Source organism: Taudactylus pleione, unplaced genomic scaffold (genome assembly GCF_031769625.1).
Source record: "Taudactylus pleione unplaced genomic scaffold, aTauple2 ptg000609l, whole genome shotgun sequence".
In the NCBI taxonomy this organism is placed as follows: Eukaryota; Metazoa; Chordata; class Amphibia; order Anura; family Myobatrachidae; genus Taudactylus; species Taudactylus pleione.
In genome coordinates, this window is record NW_028285011.1 from 15,896,668 (window position 1) to 15,920,267 (window position 23,600).

The 23,600-nt window shown below is 42.3% G+C and overlaps 1 protein-coding gene across 4 annotated transcripts in view; it reads right to left on the bottom strand.

The window, feature by feature from the left end:
* The window catches only part of DMD (dystrophin), a 2,214,077-nt gene that overhangs the window by 625,228 nt on the left and 1,565,249 nt on the right, over positions 1–23,600 (bottom strand). For all 4 annotated transcript variants that reach the window (XM_088454197.1, XM_088454193.1, XM_088454194.1 and 1 more), the window contains 2 exons: positions 18,733–18,853; positions 971–1,239 (listed from right to left, as the gene is read on the bottom strand). In XM_088454197.1, the coding sequence (XP_088310323.1) occupies positions 971–1,239; positions 18,733–18,853 (390 nt within the window). The remainder of the gene's footprint in view (positions 1–970; positions 1,240–18,732; positions 18,854–23,600) is intronic.

Below are 23,600 nucleotides of genomic sequence, written 5' to 3' on the forward strand. Positions count from 1 at the left end.
ATTTAGTGTAGGCAATGATTTTTTTTTCTAGAAAAAGAGAATGCATAAAATCTTGTACTTTAAAAATGTTTGCTTCATTATCCTAAAGAGATTACTTTTTATTCACCTATTTAGTTATATAAGTTAAATAAATAATCTACTGAGTAGCCACGAAAATAGTAAAAATAATAATTGTATTGCACATATTGGTAGTGGTACAACTGATAATAGCACGAACAGTATTGAAGGATGCACGCAGGAATTACTTTAAATGGGGGTATCCACTTAGCGATTTAGCCAAGCAATTGCACAATAACGACATAGTTATCGTGCAATCGCTTGCAAATCGCGCATGCATCGGTCATGCATCGGGCATGTTTTGGTTGGAAGCGACCAGCGATGCGCGTGCCCGCTGGTCGCTTCTTACATCCGACATCGCCCGTACATGCTGGTCAACCTGATGATCTCGTCAGGTTCAGCATGTGCGGGGATGAGGGATGTGCCAGGACTGAACGAGTGAACGTTCAGTCTAGGCACATTACTAGCTATACAAACGAGAGCACGATTGAAATGTCGTAATCATGCTGTCGTTTGTATATCTACAAGTGGATAACCCCCTTAAGAAAACAACAAACAAATAATACCTAGCATGTATCCAGTTTATCTGCTAACATTGAAAACCTTTATTGCAATTTTAAGGACTAAGGACACTCCAATACACACCATCCTGTGTATCTTTAAATGATAGATTTTATAATGTAATGTTTTTATTTGTTTGCTTGTATTTTTTCTGTAAAAGCTGTAAAAGCCTAACAAGATTGCCTTTGAATACATAACATAACAAAAATATACACAATGACAAAAAAACAAGCATTATTCCATAACAAAAGGTTACACTATTTTCTAAATTATATTATATAAATACAATTACTTTACAATATTTAAACATTTTGATTGTTATAAATTGTATTGCAAGTAGAATACAACTGACCTTAACTTTTCCTATGTGATCTTGAAGTGAGTCAATCAGCAAATCTCCCACTGGCTGCCAGGACCCTTTCATCGCCTCTGCTTGATGCAGTTTATGGTCCAGTTCATCCATTGCATCCTGGAGCTCCTGCAATCTTTCAAGAGCATCATCTAATTTTTTCTGCCACTCAACAGAATGCACGTTCAACCGGTCCCACTCGATTTTTACATCATCAACCTGCTTCTGCAGGATCCTGCTGACATTCTTGGACTGTTCTTCTACATGATGTTCTGGAAAAAGAAACATTTCTTTATTAGGAAAATTATTCACTTTTTTCCATTTTACTCTACATGGTCAACTATACTTTTTCATTATATAGATAACACTGTTATCATATAGATAACATCTAACACTAGATTCTTAAAACAGCAAGATGCAACATTATGAAAATTCATGTAAAAGAGTTTGGATGTAATTGGAAGAGGATGAATAGTGGCACAAGACCGACGACCATTTAGAAATGAGGGAAATGCTCATTTAAAATTATAATTCTTTTGTGTTAATAAAAATTGAATTATACTTATTATGGAATTAGATATTTCTTAAGTGCAACCTGAAAGTTATGGTGAGTGAAATGACTGCAAAGTTTTCAGATCAGCAGCTGTTTTGCAGAACTTTGTGATGTCCCAGTAACACAATTTCTTCATTTGCCCCATTCTGTAGAAAGCCATTCCTCAGTTTTTGAGGCAAATGGAGAAAGTTTTGCAGTGTGCGTATTCAAGTCTGGAGTCAATATTGTTGGGGCTGCTATACTTTGGAAGTCACCACCCTCTCCTAGAATCCAATATAAAACAATTATAAAATATAAGTGCAAAGCGCTCACCAAGTGTACTATCAGTCTATTCAGATTATTAAAATTGGTCAATAAATGCTATTTACCTTCATTTGTTACCTGTGTTTGTTTACATATTAGCACAGTAATTTCATGTTATAAGCAGATAAATTAAATAAATGGAATAATTTATTACATTTGAATTAATATAGGATTATGTATTCTACAAATAAGAATAAATATGAATAAATATATTAACAGAAAGTAACAGTTATAATAACAATCAATCGTGTAGCAACAAAGGTCACAATAAAAATGGCCAATAGAGCATATATACATAACTAAAATAGTACCACATTCCAGCTAAGTGCCCATATAAAAAATAGTCAATAAAGAATAATATAGCAGTTATGGTTAAGGATAATGCCATAATTACATCAACTTTTCAAAAAGATGTTATCTGAACTTATCTGAATTTTCATAGCTGTCATTTTCGCCCATGGTTGATTAACATTACAAAAGCCAATATTATAGATTGAGGTGGAATTGTTAAAGCAATTTAACATACAAGCAGCAGACCTAAGGGAACAGGGATACCCTATGGGTATCCTGAAAGAAGCTTTTGAATCAGCCTTAACCAGGGGTAGAGATTCGTTACTACTGTACATATGAACAATTGTAAGGAGAAAGTTAATTGTTTGAACAACCAATTCGATCTGAAGTTTATTTCAAAGTACAATGTTTTTTCTAGCGATATTAGAAGGGTGGTGAATAAAAACGTCCCCATTTTGAGAACAGACGGCATATTATCAACATGTATTGGAGAGAAACCTCGTATTATTTTAAAAAAAGCAACAAATCTACAGAGACATTTGGCCCCTAGTCATTTTAAAGCAAATATAACAACAATAGAAAAAAAGACAATTTGGCTAGATAACTTTTTTCCTAACAAGGGGAATTATAGGTGTAGGAAGTTAGGATGCATTACTTTAAATTTATGTGCGACAAGAGCACATCTATAAAATCTTATTCCAATGGTCAAACTTTTAAGATTCATTAAAGTATCAACTGTAGGACTACAAATGTTATTTATGTTATTTCATGTATTGTTGGAGTCCAATATGTGGAGAGGACGACTTGGTTGCTCCATTTACGATTTATGGAACATCGAAGAAATGTCCTTAAAGGTTTCAAATCACATAGTCTATCGTCACATGTTAAGAACAAACATGGAGGGGACATAAAAGTTCTTAAAATACAGGGGATAGAACATGCTAAATCGACAGGCAGAGGTGGTGATCGCTTTAATCTCCTCTGCAAAAGAGAGGCTTTCTGGATTTTTTCCTTAGGGACTTTATACCCAGAGGGGCTGAACGATAGTATTGAGCTCAATAATATAGGAGATTAATGGTTAATATTAAGATTCTTGTTATAAATAGGATTTGGCATATTGGTTCTATAGCCACACCATCTTAATATCATATAAGATTCCTAGAGCTGAATATTTACTAATATGAGTATTATTAATCTAAATTTATTGTGTTGTTTAAGATTAATAATATATATTTAATTACTTAAGAATATTGGTTTATTATATAAAATGTTTGCCTCTTCTGGATTTTGGATAAAGAATTAATTGATTTTGTCTATACACTTTGAAGGTATGAAGAATGTATATGCCTTATAATAGTGATGGATATAAGTTGATAGTCCACCTATTATAGTGTTTGAAGTGTTTGTACAATTAAAAAGCAAGTTTGTGAGCTTGGGATTCGAATATGAGTTCTTTCTAGCTATCAGTCAGTGGTGAACCTATGATAATAACATAAATATATTTCTTTAAAAAAAATGTTTACCTTCTGGAAGGTTCTTTTGATAAAGAAATTAATGACTTGTTGTTAGCTTAGAAATCAAGTGTCTACATACATTTTCATATAAAATTAATATTGCGAGCCTGGGATTCGAACATGGGTCCTTGTGGTTACTTGCTTCTGAGACTATACCATTAGACTATTTAATTCGATGTTGAAGCATTGTGGGATACCTTGCTTCTAGCAAAGACAATTGTTTCTGATGAAGACAGTTGTTCTTTGATAGACTCATTACTTTATTGACATATATATAAATCTAGTCATAAAAGTAATAATAAAGATTCCTGGGATCACATACTGTAGATAAGAGATATATATTTTTTGTTCATCCACGATGCCATCAATTTAAGCTATTGTTATGTTGTTATTTTATTATTTTTGTGCTGAACTGTTCTTATGGATTAATGTGAAACAGCTGTTTTATATGTACTAATGAATTGACTCATGTGTTACTAAGTAACCTTTCTTAATTATGGCCACTTGTGATTGGGTAGCTACCATATAAATACATAGCCCTGACACAGTTTGGATTACCTTCTGATGAAATTGTTAAAATTGGCAAAAACGGAAAAACGCGTTAAGGATTTTGGAGCTATCTATACCAGTAATTTGCTATTCAACATCTGATTGATAAACCTGTTGATTGATGCATATATTCGGGAGGCATCAAGTTCTGGGCAAGTGGAGTCGTGACTACCTGCTAAGCTGCTAGCTTTGGATGTGCAACCCTGTTCAACGTAGCCAGGTTGATGCTGTTAGTAAGCCGGTGATCAATTGGTGATGAGTGGAACTTCATATTACTCCCCAGCAGTCTCCTCTGATGTGCTATTACCATCATTAGCAGCGGGCCAATTTTGTGAGTAAGTCGGTGATTAATAATTAATTCAGGGAAACTCTACTATTGGATTACCGGACTCCCACTGTGTTTCTTCCTTCCTTGGATTTATGACAAATGGGAGTATAATATAACCAGTGGTGAGGAAAAGAGTGGAATCTATAAACGCTTAATTAAGCGTACTGCTGATTAACCCGGACTATTATTATGCTTTATTGACAATTTTTTATATGGGAATGTAGCTGGTATATGGTACTATTTTAGTTAATTATATATGCTCTATTGGCCATTTTTATTGTGACCTTTGTTGCTACACGATTGATTATTATAACTGTTACTTTATGCTTTATTAAAAAGTTTTACATTTTCAATTTATTAAGCACTCTCTATTTTTATATCTATTTGTTTTATTTATTGGTTCGTGGGGTGCTCCCAAACGCCCCTTTTGAGAGCTGCTATATAGCTGTTTTACATGGTTTATGTAGTGTGCGCCTGATATATACTATTTTAGTGTTATTTCGCTTCAAATATATTAACAATTCCTAATTTTTTGCTGAGCTTATAGGCGATGACTAGAGCAATGATGACAATGGACAGTTCATTCTGCTATGTGGTGTGGCATTCGGTATGATTTACCACTGGCCGTATGGCTGGCAACGGCAACCCGACAGAGGAGGAAATCCCGATCGTCCTAAAGGTAAGTATAAACTAATTTAATTCTACCCCCTAACCCTAACCCTTCTTTAGGGTGACTAACCCTAACCCCCCCTCTAAGTGCCTAAACCTAACCCCCCCTTCCCCACCGCCTAAACCCAAGACCTCCGGGGGGGTGCCTAACACTAACCTCCCCCCGGGGGATGCCTAACCCTAACCCTCCCTCCCCCTAGCCTAACCCTAACCTCCTGGGAGGGTGTCTAACCCTAAGTCCTCCCCGGGAGCCCCTAACCTAACCCTCCCCCCCGCAGCTGTCCGCGCCCGGCGCCTGGCATCACTTCGATCGGGATGCCGGAAGTCGGTCTCCCGGCATCGGTAAAATGACAGGCATCTAGATTTAGATGCCTGTCATTTAAACCTCCCTGGGATTAAGCAGTCGGGAAGATGGCTGTCGGCATTGTGACGGCCGGCTTCCAGAACGTATACCGTGGTGTGGTTGGGATAGAAATAGCAAAATTTAAAGCCAAATTACAGCTGCAAATTGCTGTCAAAAGTTGATATCCTAATATAGAATAGGGTGAATGTTTACAGGGAATAATTAAAATAAATATTGCTCATCTTTTATTTTAAAAGGTTTTCTTGTAACACAAAAATGTAGAAAGCACATACAGAAAATGTACTGCAAAACTTCATATGGATACATATAAACCAACATGTTGGATCAGTGGGAATTTGGAATACAGTACTGAATAGGGATAGGACAATGAAGGTTCAAATTATTCTGCTCTAGTGTAGGAATGGTGTAATTAAGGAAATGTCTGGCAAAACACTCATCACATAATATATACACTATGATACTGCAACGTGTGTGACCAGCATTGGCTACATGTAGATGAGAAATTAGCTCTTTAGATGCAACATTTTTGTAAATGGGGTCACATTGTGGTCACTTACAGTAAGAAAGCTTGTATATACCTAGCAAGATGGCATAACAAATATGTTGTTTGCTATAGGAATACTGAAAAAGTAGGAAAAGGAGTGTACATTGCTCCCAGATTCCTTTTTACTGTTTTTAGAGCTCCAGGATAGATCATTTGTGAGGGCATTGAGAATGTTTTTATTCATTTTGGCCATCAAAATAAGTGGAAATGGTATCCTAGGGTGAGTAGTTATGTTGCATTGGCTATTCCATTCCAGGATTTGATTAGGTAACTAGCAAACACTTTGGTCTCAGAAATAGGTTATGTTGGCCTAAGAGAGCAATCATGAGGAAACAAATGAAGTGCACTTGCTTGCAAAGATTTAGGAGTCTACTTATCAAGCAGTGAAAAGTGTGGAGAAGTGAACCAGTGGAGAAGTTGCCCATAGCAACCAATCAGCTCCTACCTATTATTTTTATAGACTGTATTTGATAAATGCTACTTGAAAGCTGATTGGTTGCTATGGGCAACTTCTCCACTGGTTCACTTTTCCACACTTTTCATTGCTTGATAAATAGACCCATTTGTGAGCTGATACTTGCTGATAGAGAAATGGTTATTTAGTAAGGGCTCGAAAGACAAGGGTTTTGTTTCACTTATCCATTGTATACAAGAAATGGCACCTATTGCCTGGCTAATTAATAGAAACAATAATGAGCTAATTACACTTAAATGCTGGAGTCCACCTCTGTTTCCAGCTGTAATGTGTCTCATCTTCAGAGAGCGACAGTGATTCCACAGTGAGACACCTTCAATACTATTTAATGAATATTATAAACATGAATGCTCCTTAACAAGTTAAGATTGAAACATTATCATACACATATATCACAGTGGGATGGTTGCTTATAATTTTATGAGTAGACTACTGATCAACAATCATAATCCACAAATCGGACAGCCATATGCAAAAATAGTTACATCTACTGTATATTAGCTCATTGTGAATGAAATCAATTGCTGTAGAGCACCATAACCTATAAGTCAGGTTGACTGTCATGGTGCTGGTTACTCCCAAGAGGCAATCACTAGGCTGGGGTAACGATCAGAAACACACCATGACCGGTCAAGCCACTTAACCCTGAGAGAATGGCTTGAAAGGTACAAATATGAAGTAAATGAGTTGAAAAATGTAGAAGTGTAAGATGATGTTGGTTGATAAATGGAAAATTGAAGCACCAGCAGATAAATTAAACTTTAATTGTTTTTGTGCAAAGTATGGTGGTAGTGAATGGCTTAGAATGGCTGCATATACTATATATGATAACTGTTAAGGGTACATTTACAAGCAACATTTTTTAAATTCTAGCAGGATTGCATCATTTTCCCAGTAGGACGCAAGGTGTCACAAGTTCACTGACAAACACACCACTACAAAGTAACCTGTGTTTGGCAGGCATGTTTGCAGAAAGGATCTGTGCATGTTTTTTTTAATACAAGATTAATCAAAAAATATAAAAAAGGGAACGGATTTCCCCCCCCCAAAATAAATATCCAGCGATAAGTCTTAAAGCCTGGACTGGTGGTGTAAGAATTGTGGGTACATAGATCATGGTGTCCCCGTGATTTTCCATTAACCACCACTAGGCTTACCAGCCAGGGATGGTGGAACCATAAATGGGAGAACCGCACCATGGTTCCAACTAGGCCTAGGTCAGTTGGAACCATGTGGGTACAAAGGAAAGGTGATAGCCATAATCTATTGATACTGGATTTGTCTTACTGCTTAATGGCTTGAGACTAATGTACACATGCCCCAATTTTGGAGACATATTAGTGGGAATATTGCATGGAGAGCCACACTTTATTGCCATAAATATTATCACCTTCCCTGTTTCCTCTGATAGGAAAACCTCTTTTTGGTTAGCTGTCACTGTCTTTAGCTGCTCCTGCAGTTTCTTCAGCAATTCCTGGAAATCCTACATGATTGACCGCAGAAGGAACCCAGAGAGAACATCAAAAGACAGAATGACCACATCACCACAGAAACTTCAGTTCTAGATGATCTCCAGGTGAAGTCTGTGCCGCCAGACATTTTTTAGTGAAGATATGGCAGTGTTGGTGTTTCAAAGACAACTTTCTTAAGGCAGTGCAGTGGGCATACTATGAAAAGTGATCCACTACTACTATAATGGTGTGTTCACTTGTGAGCTGGAGAGATCAGAGATACAATCCATGTTACCTTGGTGCATGCAGATGTAGCACAGAATCAGACAAAGAAGTTGACATTTTTTCTTAATGTCACCCACTAGAAAAGAGGACCAAAACTATTTTTTTCTAAATGCTCAAATGACCTGTACCCTGCCAAATATCAGTCATTCCACTTGGTGCAGGATTTAAAGCTGGCAGTCAGGAGGAATTAACCATTTGGGATTTTAGTGCCTTTGGCACCTGGGGCAGTGCTTCCATATTTACCTGAACCTGTGTAGGAGCTCAGGAGAGGACCGCTCCCAGGATCAGCCTGAAGCTATAAAGGCTATGCCCTCCATGATAGGTTATTTAAGAAAGAATGCCTGGGAGAGTTTATCAGCCTTGACATTCTTGGACACAGCAGCTGGAGTATCACAGGTGGCCTACCCTTGACTAGAGAACCATTTTTTTTACCATGAAAAACAAATCACTGCAGCAGCTGGGGACATGGACTGGACCCGGAGCCCTCACTGTAAGTTTTTCTGTATGTAGGAGATCATGGCCCTGATCATGGCCCAGACAGTAGGCATTTCCTGTCCCTTGAATGGATGGTGGCATATAGCAGGTCAGTTGTGCAATCCCATTTTCTTTGGGGTGGTAATTATTTATTTATATATTAACAGTTTCTTATACAGCGCAACATATTCTGTTGTGCTTTACAATTGGAAACATTGAACAAAACTGGGTAATAACAGACAGACATATAGGTAGGAAGGTCCTGCTCGCAAACTTACAATCTATAGTAATGAATCTGTTTTTTGTTACATGCTGACACCTTGGTACTTCTTGTGCAGCCCTACTGCTCTGGATTTAGGAGCTCATTCAGACCTGCTCGCAAGATGCGATCACTCACTGGCCAAAAGGAGCCGGATATTTGAATTAAGCGCTCGCACTGTGTCGCGTAAAGACGCCCACTGTGTGTTAGTGAGCTACGGCAAAGTGCACTCGCAAGTGTCTGAAAATGCCCCCTTGCCTCTCGCAACACACGTAATCTCCGGGAAATGTATGATTAATCTGGACCATCGTGAGCCATCGGAGCAGCTCACAGGACCTTATTCAGAGGCAGCCGTACGGTCTACGACCGCACGGCCGCCTCGATGTTTTGCCAGTGCGCATGCGCACGAGGGAGCCGGCCCCCTCGTGCGCATGCGTGAGACCCGCTATGACCGACAGCGCCGGTCGTAGCGGGTCTCTTTCCAAAGGGGGCGAGCTGTCAATGTTGATTGACAGCTCGCCCCGTTTGGATGGCGGGCCGGGGGGTGGCAGCCCAAACGTAGGCGTTCCCATGGGAACGCCTGCCGTTTGGGGGAGGCCCCACTGACATCACTAGTGATGTCAGTGGAGAGCTTCCGGCTCTGACAGAGCCAGAAGCTCTCCGGGGCTTACGACAAGTGAGACCCTACCTTAGGGTCTCGTCGTAAGCCCCGATGGTCGCAATGGTCTCTGAACATCGCGACCATCACCCGAGCAGTCGTTAGATTAACCCACAGCCTAACGACCACAACAGAGGCGGCCGGTCAGGATGCAAGTGGCCGCCCAGTTTCTGAGCGACCGCTTGCATCCTCCGACCACCTCTGAATGAGGGCCACAGTCCTTGGGGTTGCCTTTCCCCGCTGCAAGCACTGCGATCAGTGCGGGTTGAAATACATACAGGTGACGTGTACAATGACGATACTTTGCTAATTATGTATGCCCTTTAAACGGCGTTTTGGAGGACTGACACGCCTGCGTTCACAACACCACTCCCCCGTTCACAAGCACCTTCCCCTGTTACCACCCACAAATGACACTATCTGTCACTCAAAGCAGCGACCTGATAGTGGCTTACGAGCTACCAAAATCAGATCGCAATGAATGGCTTGCGCACGCGCACTGCGAATTATATGCATGCGCAGATGGGAGAAAATCGCTCACAGCGAGAGATCACGCCTTAGTGAGCGGGTCTGAATCTGGTCCATAGTCTCCTCTCTTTGGGCAGTAGCACATAACAATGCCATTTTTGCTTCTTGTAAAAAAAAGTGGTTTGGTATGACTCATCTTAATCCTGTGTCTTTTTAGCCTTCCATTCAATCACTTGGAAGTGCATGTAGAATCAAGGGTAGCACAGAATGATTGGGATCTAGGAGATGATTATTGGATTGGATTAGATTAGCTTCTAGTGATTGAATCAATGGACAACAGTACCCAGTTAGTCTTGAGGACTATCAATGATGGTTTTATAGATCATCCATCCACAGTTTATTCTGCCATAGACCTGATCTACAGAACCAAGGGTAGTTCAGTCTTGTCTGTGAAGTCCAAATCTGTAAAATTTTCTATTACAAAAGGCTTCAGTGTTTATGAAGCATGCCCCCCAAAAGAGAGCAATTTGCAGCTTAAAAGGAAGTGGAGGAAGGATTGCCCCAATGCTTAAAAGACTTCCCTCCTGTTCCGGTGAGCAAAACCTTTTCTGATGGCTCAGATCTTTCCAATGCTGGATATTTTTTTCTCTTCTAATGGCCTCACTTCATGCAAAGAAAAAGTGAAACACCATCTCTTAGTGGTAAGTTCTCCTGTTCTTAGGCAAATAATACATCCCTAACTGCATAGGCTTCTGAAAACAATCAGCAGGTATAGCACAAATATTTGGAGCTTGTTAGTAGCCATCTTTCTCTGCTGAAGTTAATTCAATTCCTGAATGTGGGTGTTGAGCCGAGTGAAGGCCCTTTCTAGAAGAAAGCTAGCAGTGGCTCATTAATACATAAGGTCTCTGTCATGACAGTCCATTATTCAATGGCATACAGGGTGAATGAGTGACCATATTGTTAAATCAAGAGTCAAAGATCAGGTTTAGTGTGACCAAAATCTACTTGATGTTACCCATCAATAGATCATTCTTCTTTTGGAGTGTTGTGGTCAAGACCAAAGAATGACCAGTCAGTAAGGGGATGGGTATGCAGTGGAAAAGCCGGCGGACCCAATTTCTGACAGCCTGCTTCCCGACTGCTTAATCCCAGGCGAGGGTTACATGACAGGCGTCTAAATCTAGACGCCTGTCATTTTAACGGCGCATCGGGAGACCGGCTCCCGGCATCCCTATCAAAGGGAGGCCGAGCGTGGATAGCCACGGGGGGGAGGTTTAGGTTTAAGGTTCCCGGGGGGGGCTTAAGGTTAGGCACCCCCCCCGAGAGGTTAGGGTTAGGCTAGGGGGAGGGAGGGATAGGGGTAGGCACCCCCAGGGGGACTTAGGTTTAGGTGGCGGGGAAGGGGGGGGTTAGGTTTAGGCACTTAGAGGGGGGATTAGGGTTAGGCACTGGGGGGAAGGTTAGGGTTAGGCACCCCTAAGGGAGGGTTAGGGGAGGAAATTAGGTTACGATTGGGATTTTCACCCATGTCGGGCAGCCGCTGTTGGGATTCCAACCACCGATTCCAGGGGATGACATGTCCCAATTTAATCAGCTCTGCAGGAACGATGCACTCGGAATTGCATCAAAATTAAAGGGTGCAAGAATTTTAAACTCTGAGACCAAAATGGTCACAACAATTTGATGTACCTAGGCAAAACCTGAGGATTCTGTCATGAAGTGATTGAGTAGGCTAACAACTCATAGGAGCAATGCTTGCTTCAGGTTTCCAATCTCCACATTATATAACATTATATATATCTAAGTATTATTGAAAAGCATCATACTACTGCAACATTACATCAGGATTGTTCATGTTGAGGCATAAGCAATATCTCATGGTGCTGGCTGTTCCAAGAACAGAACCACTTAGCTGGGGAAAAAATCAGAGATGAACTAGGACTGGTGAACCACTTAGTCCTGAAAGGATGCATAGTGGGGGACAAAGCTGAAGTTAATGATTTGTAGAAGGTTGAATTGTGAGGTAGGCAAAAAAATCACCAGTAAAGAAATTAAATTCCAGTTTTGCTTGTACAAAGAATGGTACGAGGTAAGGTCTCTTAGTCCTAATTGAGTTAACTATTGCAATAAAAGAAAAATAATGTTCAGTTGTCATTGTTGACAGTACACTATGACCTGTCATCTGTTAGTGGCAATGCTTAGAATCATCACATCGCAGAAGTAATTGTCATTATTTGCTCTCTCATGCACCTGTGAGAAAAAAGGTTTAGTGCTTAGCACAAAAGGGACATTGTTTATCATTGGGGCCAATGGCATGACATTTAGGAAGGTAAGTTATGATTGCACCTAACTTATGCTAATAAAACCTGACATAGGTCAAGTGCAAGATGCTATATGGGGGACATGCATAAATATTACTGCAGGAAATTGCCCACGAGCAGAAGTGGAGCCTGAAAAGCTTTGACCAAACTTGTCACCTACGTCAGACATCAGAACATTTGGACTGCATTCTTGGCAGCTAGCTATTAGTTATTTTATTTGCGAAAATTAAGTGTGTGTATGGGGGCTGGTATGTAAGTATTGGAAAGGGAGGACAGTAGGTAGAGATTGTCCCTAGTTCATGAGAAACCTTGAACTGGCCCTGGATCCAAAGACTAGGATCCCTAACTATTCAAGTAGTACATGTGAATAAGAAAGCAATAATAAAGTTTATTTTGTTTTCATCAGGAGCACTACTTATCTTTCGCAAATGTTGTGCCATGGCTACAAGTGGCAAGTGCCCCCCTTTCTTTCTCCCTAATTTTGCAGAGAATCACATAATCAAAGTTGGTGGTGAGACAAAAAAGGCAACCATTCCTATAAAAATTCTACCGCAGAATGGTTTATGGGCCTGATTCAGAGCCGGACACTATTTGCGTCCACTCGCTTGCTAAAAGGGGCCGGCTATTTAAATCATGTGCTCGCACTGCTTCGCGTAAAGCCGCCCACTAAGTAATCGATAGCGGCCGCACTATGCGCTCGCACCTGTATAAAGATGCCCCTTTGCCAATCGCAACACACGTCATCTCTGGCAGTTGTAGGATTAATCGGGAACATCGAGAGCCATCGGAGCTGCTCTCAGTGCTTGTGGTAGCCTTTTCCCACCACAACATTGCTAGCAGTTCAGGCTAAAATGCAACCCAGTCATGTGTGTAATGACGCTACTTTGCTAATTATGCACACCCATTAAACGCCATTCTGACGGTCGGGCACGCCTGCATTCGCACATCCACATCCCCGTTTACAAGCACCTTCCCCTGTTACCACCCACAAACGGCACTAAATGTCACTCAAAATAGCGGCGCAACTGCGGACTACGGGCGAGCACTTTGCCATCGCAATGACTGGTTCGTGCACGCGCATTGCGATGCATGCGCAGATTGCGAAAAAATCGCTCAATGCGAGCGAGCGCAGCATAACGTCCGGGTCTGAATCAGGCCCTATGTCTTTTACATATAAACAATATACAGTATGACTCTTCCAAATTGTTCATTTTTTTATTACAGAAGAACTTTGTATCAGCTACAATTTTCCTTTAATAATGTAAAACAGGTATTTTGACCCATGTTGAGAGCTACTAACCCTTTATAAAGGTTTGCTAGAAATGATCTTTCACCTTGTTAGTCACAAACGGCACAAAGACAAAACAGATTGGCATGTTGTTAATTATTGGTTGTCACTTAATGGATGGGTGGTAATCACTGTAAGAAGCAATTCATATTGCATGAAGTCAAAGTTTCTGAACATATGCTAGAAAACATTTTGAGATGCTGGCATATTGCTGTTCCACACCTGCCAAGTACTGCGTTGTACATTTATGTCTTTATTTTTTTCCAGAAATCATTGGTGTCAACAATTAATTATATCTTGTTGGCAGAAAGATGTGAGCAGGCTCTGCCCTCTTAGTCTGCTCAGTGTACGATCACACAGTGAGAGTTGTGCTGTCATGCTTCATACAATAAAACAGACTGAAAATGTAAATGCAGTCTGAACCTAGGAATAAAACTATGAGCAAAGCAGCCATTTTCTCTCTCTATCTAAATGTATAAAATCTTTCTTTAATGATTAACGACATATATAGAATAGGACAAATTTATAAACCAAGTCAAGATTATGATCATTCAGTATCTTTGTGTGGACAAATCCAAACCTAGGGTTAAATTTACTAAGGTGCCAATTTCTATTCGATGTCATCGGAGATCAATCTCGGATGACATTGTCCGGATTCATGTGTTTCATTTTTCGAACAGGTAACTGAATTTACTAAGCTGCCTCGTGAATTCCTGTCATTCGTGTTGACGATGGTTTAATCATTCGTTGTCAATTGTATTATTCATTTCTATTTAGCGTTCAGTTTTCACTAACAAGAACGAACAGATGCATGCACGGATCAAGGAGATCCGTGATACATGCATCTGTGTGTTAATAAACACAGAAGCACGAATGGGATCAGTGAGATCTGTCTGTGCTTCTGTGTTAAAAAATTAAAACCAGAATAAAATTAGAAAAAAAAACCCGGCGTGGCCCCCTCCCCTAAAGAACAACCAGCACTGGGCTTTGGAGACCCAGAACTGGTTATGCTAAATACAGGGGACAAATGATGTAGGGGTCCCCTGTATTTAGCGCAACCAGCACAGGGCCCTGAGCCGGTCCTGGTTCTGGAAATACAGGGGAAAAAAAGTGCGTAGTGTTCCCCTGTAAATTTCAGAACCAGCACCAGACTGTTTCTAGCGGAGGGTAATGTCACAGCCAGGGGAGCCCTTTCACCGGGTTCCCCAGCCAAAGTATTACCCCTGACCACTAGTCAGCCCAGGCCGGGAATCCCTGGGGAGCTGGAGACCCTCCAATGAAGTGGTCCCCCTCTCCAGGGCACCCCAGGCCTAGGCTGATAGCCCAGGGCTATCCCTGGCACCCTTGGCCGTTGGTTGCCGGGTTGATAGTGTAGTGTGGTGTAAAAAAATAGATGAGATAATATTGTCTTTTGCTGTGGAAGCACAGGTCCCAGCAAGCCTCCCCCGAATACTGGTACTTGGAGAACCACAAGTACCAGCATGCAGGTCATTATGGGCTAGCTGGTACCTGTAGTTCCACAGTAAAATAAATATTAAAAAGACCACACAACACACACACTGTGACTGTACAAGTTTAATAACACATACATGCAGGGCTTAAAGTGGTCCTGGAGAGGTGGTGGCACTCATCTCCCCTGCCATGCTAGTCTGACAGGTGAAAACAAGTGTAAAAACTGTTCTTTACACACACACTATTGTGTATAGGAAATGGTAAAGTGAATGGTGGGGCTTTTGGGGCTATGACAGTGTGAAATACATTTTAGATGTTTTTCTTAGCACTCCTGCCATCAGCTGAGACTACAATGTTAGATCACATAAAAAGAAAAAAAAAGTTCTGTATCATTAGTGTTATTTTTCTTACCTATATGCTGGTTTCTCTGAAATGAGGGACCTCTGAAAAAATTGAGATTCCCTAGGCAGACAGAGAGTGGCTCTCTGTCTGTGGGACTTCTGTGCAGGGACTTGGTGGAGGTGGAACTAGTTCCACCAATCATGAGAGGGGATGGAAGTCAGTTCCACCCCGTTCCTGCCCACTTTAACCCCTGCATACATGCACACACACATGTACACTCACACTCCCTAACTCACATAGGGCTCTATTTACTACAATCTGCATTTGTAATGCAGATTGTAGTGTGATATTACCGACTAAATTCGCATTGCGAATTCAGGCAATATCACAGGGATTTACTACAAATCCCTTGCAGGGACAGAGCTTGCGATAAAGCTCTGTTCCTGCGAATCCCCTCCGCACACTAGTCATCGTATTTTCACAAAAAAATACCGTGACCAGTGCCGAGCGCATGCGCCGACCGACCGTCGCTGCTACCCCCCAGGCGCTAAGACCTGCCCTCGTCACCAAGCCTCGCCCTCTGCGATCGCGGACCCCCCAGCGACCCTCTCTCCACCACCCACGACCCCCCCTCTCCCTTAATTACACTTACCTGCATTATCCGGGCCTCCGGTGATGTGTTCCATGTCCTCCGGTCAGGTGATATCCCATACTGCACTAGGACCTGATCACCTGATGACCAGGCCGCAGTGCAGCATGGGAGACCAGCTGACTGGAGGGGAGCCATCACCGGAGCCCCGACCACCAGTCCATGGAGTCAGGTAAGTTATTTTTTTTTTTTACACCGTATCAGCGTGTGGTCTGTTTAGAACACACAGCTGATCACTGAGGCCGGCTCCCGGCTCTGCTCTGCCTTTTAGAGCAGAGCAGGTGTCCGGTAACCGGGGGAGACCCTGGATAACGCCACCTCCAGGTGGCGTTATTATCACAGGGCTTCCCCCGGTAATTTTTTCACAATTTATTTTTAGTAGCTACCAGGCAGATCACATTTCCCATTACAATTATGGGAAATGCGATCTGCTTACTAAAAATAAGTGATACTTAGAGGTTGGAGTAGAATTTTACGAATTCTACTCCAATGCCCTATAGTAACTGTAAGTGAAACTAAAATAATGTGAAAAGGTTGTCAAAATACCCTTTTTCACTTTATTTTAGTAAAAATAATGTTAATAAATAGAGCCCATACTCACCTATGTATCCCTGAAGCCAACACGTCCACTTCTCCAAGTAGAATATCCATAGGGTACCTGTGATAAATCCATATTCACCTCTTCCTATGCGTGGTTGATGTCCTCTTCTGTCCATGTAGGCATCCACAGACTTGGCAAAATAAAAAAATTAAAAATCGCGGACCAACAAACTTAGTACTGTCCTCTAAGGACAGTACTACCCGAATGAGCGCACTGCTGTGGGATTTCAGTATAGAAATCCCTGCGTTGAGCTTTCATTGGCTGAGAGAGGCAAGCCTTCCGCATCTCAACCAACGAACGGGTCCCACCATTGACTTTAATGGTGAGAACCACAAAGGTTACTTAAGGTTACTTTTGCGGTTCCCACCATTGAAGTCAATGGTGGGACCGTTCATTGGCTGTCAGGTGGAAGGCTCGCCAATGAAAGCTCAGCACTGGGATTTCTATACTGAAATCCCACGGCGGTGCGCTAGTTTTGTTCCTACAGTATTATTAACATCAATACCATTAATTTCCAGTAATTTACAGTCAATTTTGACCACTGCACAACTCTACTGTTTTCCCTGCAGTTTAAAAGAATATAGCACATCTATGAATAACAATAAAGTCATACTTACAAACATTTAGTATCTGTTCCCTGGGAGATGCCCAGAGAGCAGGCACTGCTGGCCACTTGGGGGAACGGGGCCAGGTTGCTATGTCAGGTGCGTTTTCACATCATTTAGCCCTGCCTCCTACATACGGAGCCATGATTCACGGCAATTATGCAATGATTCCCGGCAATCATCTCCCCAGCTGAGCGCTCGCAAGCGTGTCGATGGTGCCCTAGTGCGCATGCGCACGACAGAGGGAGCTCCATCGTGCGCATGCATGAGACCCGCATAGCGACAGCCAAGCTGTCGCTATGGGTCTCGCACCAAAGGGGGCATGCTGTCGATGGTGAGTGACAGCACGCCCCCTTTGGTGGGCGTACCGGGGGTGTTGCTGCCCAGATGGAGGCGTTCCCATGGGAACGCCTACCGTCTGGGGCCGGCCCCACTGACATCACTAGTGATGTCAGTGGGAGTGCTTTTGGCTCTGATAGAGCCAAAAGCACTCCTGGGCTTGCGGCAGCAAGACCCTACCGCAGGGTCTCGTCGCAAGCCCGATGGTCGCGATGGTCTTGACCATCACGACCATCTTTTTGGCTGCTCGCATAAGCTGTGGGTGGTCACCCACAGCTATGCGAGCAGCCAGGAGGCCGCTCCAATTTTAGGTAGGAGGGCCCTGATTCAGAGCGAGCGCTCTGGTCAGAGCGTCTGGCTCTGAATCAGGCCCAGAGCGTCATAATGAATGGCTCACTTAGGTCTTAACAATATTTGCAGTACTCATATTTTTCACTGGTATATAAATAGTTGGGGGTATATTTACTAAAGTGCAGGCTTTTAGAAGTGTAGATGTTGCCTATAGCAAACAATCAGATTCTAGCTATTATCCTATAGAAGGTGCTAGATAAATATTAAAGAGAATTTGATTAGTTGCTATGGGCAACTTCTCCACTTCTAAAAACCGGCACTTTAGGAAATATACCCCTAGCATTCACAAACATTTTTCTCAACCATTGTTATATAGTTGGGATTTTTGACCACTGTGTTGCTATTTCTCCAATATGTAATTATGTAATTTAGATATAGAAATAAGCATTTATACTTATTTTCTGACCAAAGCAGATGTTAAAACGAGAAACACACTTCTTCCCTTAAATACATATGCTGACCGGTGGAAAGTTGATTTTAATCCGGATAAGACTTATGCATTTTGCTGGTGATATTTAAGCTATCACTTTACATTTATAAAGACAGAAGTTGTGAAAATTAATGAAACTCTAAGACATCATGATCCCTTAGTCAATATGTGATTACATGGCTGTGTTCAATTCAATTACCTCTCGGCTCATGGTACAACTTCTCCAGTCCCTCAAAAGGGTGATCTGCTAAGAATATCCTCACAGTATCAAGTGCACTCATGATAACAGGCTCCTTGGCTTTTAACTCCCTCTTGAAGATCTGTCAGAAAGTAAAAAACAAAAACATTTCATTTACAAGCACAAATGGATTTTCTTGGATGTACAATTCCTCATAAGCAACCACTAAATCTGTATGTGCAGTCTTCACTATACAAGAATATTGATGGAATTAATAACCACAATGCATTAATAAGTGGGCAAACACTTCAGATGTGAATAGCACTTTGAAAGGTTAGTACAGTGTATTTTTTTTTTTTTAGCAAATATATCTAACCACGCTCTCTTAAAAAAAAAAATAGCTTTCTAATGCCGGTGAAAGGGTATATGATAATCAAAATAAAATACAAATATAATTAAACAATGAGGCAGACAGCACCGTAACAAGGCTACAGTGCACCCTTGCCGGTCCCGCCCCCTGAGTGCATGACATCATGATGTTGTGCAGTATAGCACTGCCAGGAGCATTGTGGAGGCGCTTCAAGCAGCTGTACAGGCTGCAGGGTGCTTGCAGGTGCATGCCCAAAGGACGCTTCAGGCATCACTGCAGCAACGATACTGGTTGCAGAGTGCCGTTGCAGCACCCTGCTAGCCAGATGCAGGAGCCCTGCGTCCTGTGCGACAGCGCCACTCGCTCACCACTAGTTGCAGCCCTGGAGGCAGAAAAAAGCCTGGGACAGTCCCATTTGCTGTATATGGTGGGTAAAGGGCTAAATTTAAGTTTAACAGCTTATATATGGATGGGATCCAGCCACAAACCCGACAGTCTGGATGCCACCTTTCCGACTGGCATTCCGACGGTAAGCACTGTGGTTGGGGGAAGGGTTAGGGGTTAGGGTTAGGCACTAAGTGGGGAGGATTAGGTTAAGTGAGCGGGGAGGAGGAGGTTAGGTTTAGACACTAAGGGGGGAGGTTTGGTTTAGGCACCAGGGAGGGTTAGGGGGAGGGGAGGGTTAGGATACTGAATGACAAGTGTCGGTATCCTAACCCTATTGGGATGCCGGCGTCGGGATTCTGACTACCAGGATCCCGAGCGCCGGCATCCTGTACCCAACCCATATGGACAATTGTATGCGTTTTACATGCTATTAATATTTAACAAAGATTTTCTCTCTGGGATAGTCAGTGTTAAATATCAACACCAAGCAATTTTTATTCATATTTCTATGAATTTAGCACTAACATAGACATTATGCAATTCAACATTTGGGTCAATCCATATTTAATGTCAATTTAATAAATATAGGCCCTGATTCAGAGCCGGACGCTCTGACCAGAGCGCTCGCTCTGAATCAGGGCCCACCTCCATTAATATGGAGCGTCCTCCTGGACGCTCGTATAGCTGTGGGTCACCTGCGAGCAGAAGCCTGCGGTTGAGTTTTTCAACCGCAAGGCCAGGAGTGATTTTGGCTCTATCAAAGCCAAAATCACTCCCACTGACATCACTAGTGATGTCAGTGGGGCCGGCTTCAGACGGTAGGCGTTCCCTTGGGAACGCCTCCGTCTGGCAGGCACGCCCCCGGCACGCCCACCAAAGGGTCAACATCGACAGCACGCCCCCTTTGATGAGACACTACGAGCGAAGGAAAGTCCTTCGCTCGTCGCGTCTCGTGCATGCGCACGACGGAGCTCCCTCCGTTGTGCGCATGCGCAGTGCAGACCATCGACCCACTTGCGAGCGGACAGCCGCTCGCGAGTGGGTCTGAATGAGGGCCATAATCTTATACTACCAATAAAACATTAAGCCTCCAGTCGATCAGAGACATCTACGTTGTTATGCAAACAAATGCAGACTACTGTAGTCCTTATAATTCCCAGCAGAGACTGTGTAGTGGAGGTACTTATTAATCTCCAAAAAGGTTCCCTTTTTGGAGCTTCTCTCAGATTGCAAACGCCAATGGAGGATATTGTAAACAGGGCTAACATGGCTACAACATGGCTGCACAGAGATCTTCTGATCCCTCCCCAGCAGGCTGGACTGCAAACATGTACTGACCAATGGCTGCACATGTACAATAAAGACATTGGGTTAGAACCCAAAAAAATCATCCCCTTATGCAATTCACATACTGAAGATCAACTACTTGTCTATTAGTTTTTTATTATTAGTTATGGATATAGTTTAACCATTTACATCAGCCCACATTTCAGTGGGACTTACAATCTATGGGTCTGATTCACTTTTGGGAATAGAGAAATAAAGAGCAAGTAACTGCACCTTGGAAAAACCATATTGCACTGCATGTGGGGCAGGTTTAAAATGTGCAGCATCTACAAAAACTCTCATGTAAACTTGAACGTCAATGGCGAAAGTCTCATACTCCAAGTGACTTCCTCACATATAAGACTATCTACAACTCTTATCGTGCTGCTCTGGACACTGCCAAACAAACATATTTCCAATCTCTAATCTCTGCTCAAGCCTCTAACCCCAATCGACTTTTCAATACATTTAAACTGCTTCTTACCCCTCCCTCACCCAAACCACCTGCTACTATCTGTGCGCAAGATCTTGCTTCCTATTTTACGGACAAGATTGATGAGATCCGAAATGAAATGGTATGCTCTTCCTCAGCTAGTGACCTGCTCAATTCCCTACCTGAACCCTCTGGCACATTCTCTTCATTTGATCTCACAAACGAAGATGAAGTATGTACACTCTTCTCAGCCTCCTACACTATTACCTCTCCACTAGATCCTATACCCTCACAAATCAGTAAAGCTCTGTCTCATGTGCTTATCCCAACCCTAACTAAAATCTGTAATCTCTCTCTCTCTACTGGCAACTTTCCATCACTGTTCAGCCTTGCAGTAATTACTCCCATTCTAAAAAAAACAAAATTCGGACCCTAACACTCTCTCAAATTACTGTCCTATCTCCCAGCTCCCATGCCCCTCCAAGCTACTTGAGAGACTTGTCTACACCCGCCTCACACACTTTCTTAACTCACACAACTTATTGGACCCAGTTCAGTCTGGCTTTCATTCCCAACACTCCACAGAGACAGCACTGACTAAGGTAGTAAATGATCTGGCCACTGCCATTACTCACTCCTAATTCTTCTAGATCTCTCTGCTGCTTTTGACACTGTTGACCACTCTCTTCTCATACAAACACTACAGTCCCTAGGTCTTAAGGACACAGCTCTTTCTTGGTTCTCTTCCTACCTATCTGATCATTCTTTTTTGGTTAGTTTTTCTGATTCTGCCTCCTCTTCGCTGCCTCTATCAGTTGGAGTACCGCAAGGCTCTGTCTTAGGTCCTCTGCTATTCTCAATCTATACCACCTCTCTTGGAAAACTAATCCGCTCTTATGGATTTCAGTACCATCTGTATGCGGATGATACTCAAATCTACCTATCTTCCCCAGATTTATCGCCATCTGTATTGGTCCGTGTCACTGAATGTCTTTCTGCCATTTCATCTTGGATGTCATCTCGCCACCTGAAACTAAATATTTCTACAACAGAATTAATTATATTTCCACCGCCCAATAACAGTTATCAACCTGATCTCTCTATCACTGTTGATAACTCGACCATCCACCCCGCCCCACAAGCTCGCTGCCTTGGTGTCATCCTTGATTCTGAACTGTCCTTTGTTCCCCACATTCAATCTGTCTCAAAATCATGTTACATACATCTAAAAAACATATCCAAAATTCGACCATATCTCACACAAGACACTGCAAAAACTCTAATCCATGCACATATTATTTCCCGCATTGACTATTGCAATAGCCTCCTTACTGGTCTTCCTAAAAACAGGCTATCACCATTACAATCCATTATGAATGCAGCTACGAGGCTTATCTTCCTTGCCAAACGTCCATCGTCTGCTGCCCCGCTCTGTCAGTCCCTCCATTGGTTGCTGGTTTTCTACCGTATGCAATACAAAATACTTTTACTTACACATAAGGCTATTAACAAAACCACACAAAATTACATCTCTTCACTCATCTCAAAATATCTCCCAACCCGACCTCTCTGCTCAGCACAAGATCTGCGTCTCTCATCCCCACGCATTACTTGCTCCCATTCACGGTTACAGGACTTTCTGTGGGCTGCACCCACTCTATGGAATGCCATACCACGCACAATAAGACTTTCCTTTAGTCTCCAATCCTTCAAGCGTTCCCTGAAAACTCACCTCTTCAGGCAAGCTTATCAGATTCCGGAACCACCCACATAACCTTCATAGCTTCCATATTTAATTACATCCCCGTTCACAGTCCACACACAGCCTCACACATTGTCTCTCACATCCTCATGACATTTGGCCGTCATTCCGGTGTGACTGGATCATGCAGCCCACCAAGAAACTGTGCATTCTGGCTGGACCAAAATGCAATATATAGCACCTATCCTTGTGTATCAATGCCTATTTCCCTATAGATTGTATGCTTGCGAGCAGGGCCTTCCTACCTATGGGCCTGATTCAGAGCCGGACGCAATGAGCGCTCGCTCGTCCAGAAAATTGGGGTGGCTATTCAAATGAACCGTTCACTCTTTGTGGTCTGTTCACGCCTCTAGGTCTGAACGAGCGAACAAAACTTGCGGTCGTTTTTTGAAAAAATACGCCCCCTGGTCGCTCGCATCCTACGTCATGTCCGCTATTTATTAGATTAATCGAGTACATCGACCAGGGTATGAACTGCTCGCTATTCTTGTGGTTGGTTTTTGCTACCACAATTTTGCGAGCAGTTCTGACTATAAAAAAACCCAGTGATGTGGTCAATGACGCTGCTGTTTTAATTATGCACACCCTTAAAACGCCCGTTTTGACCTTTA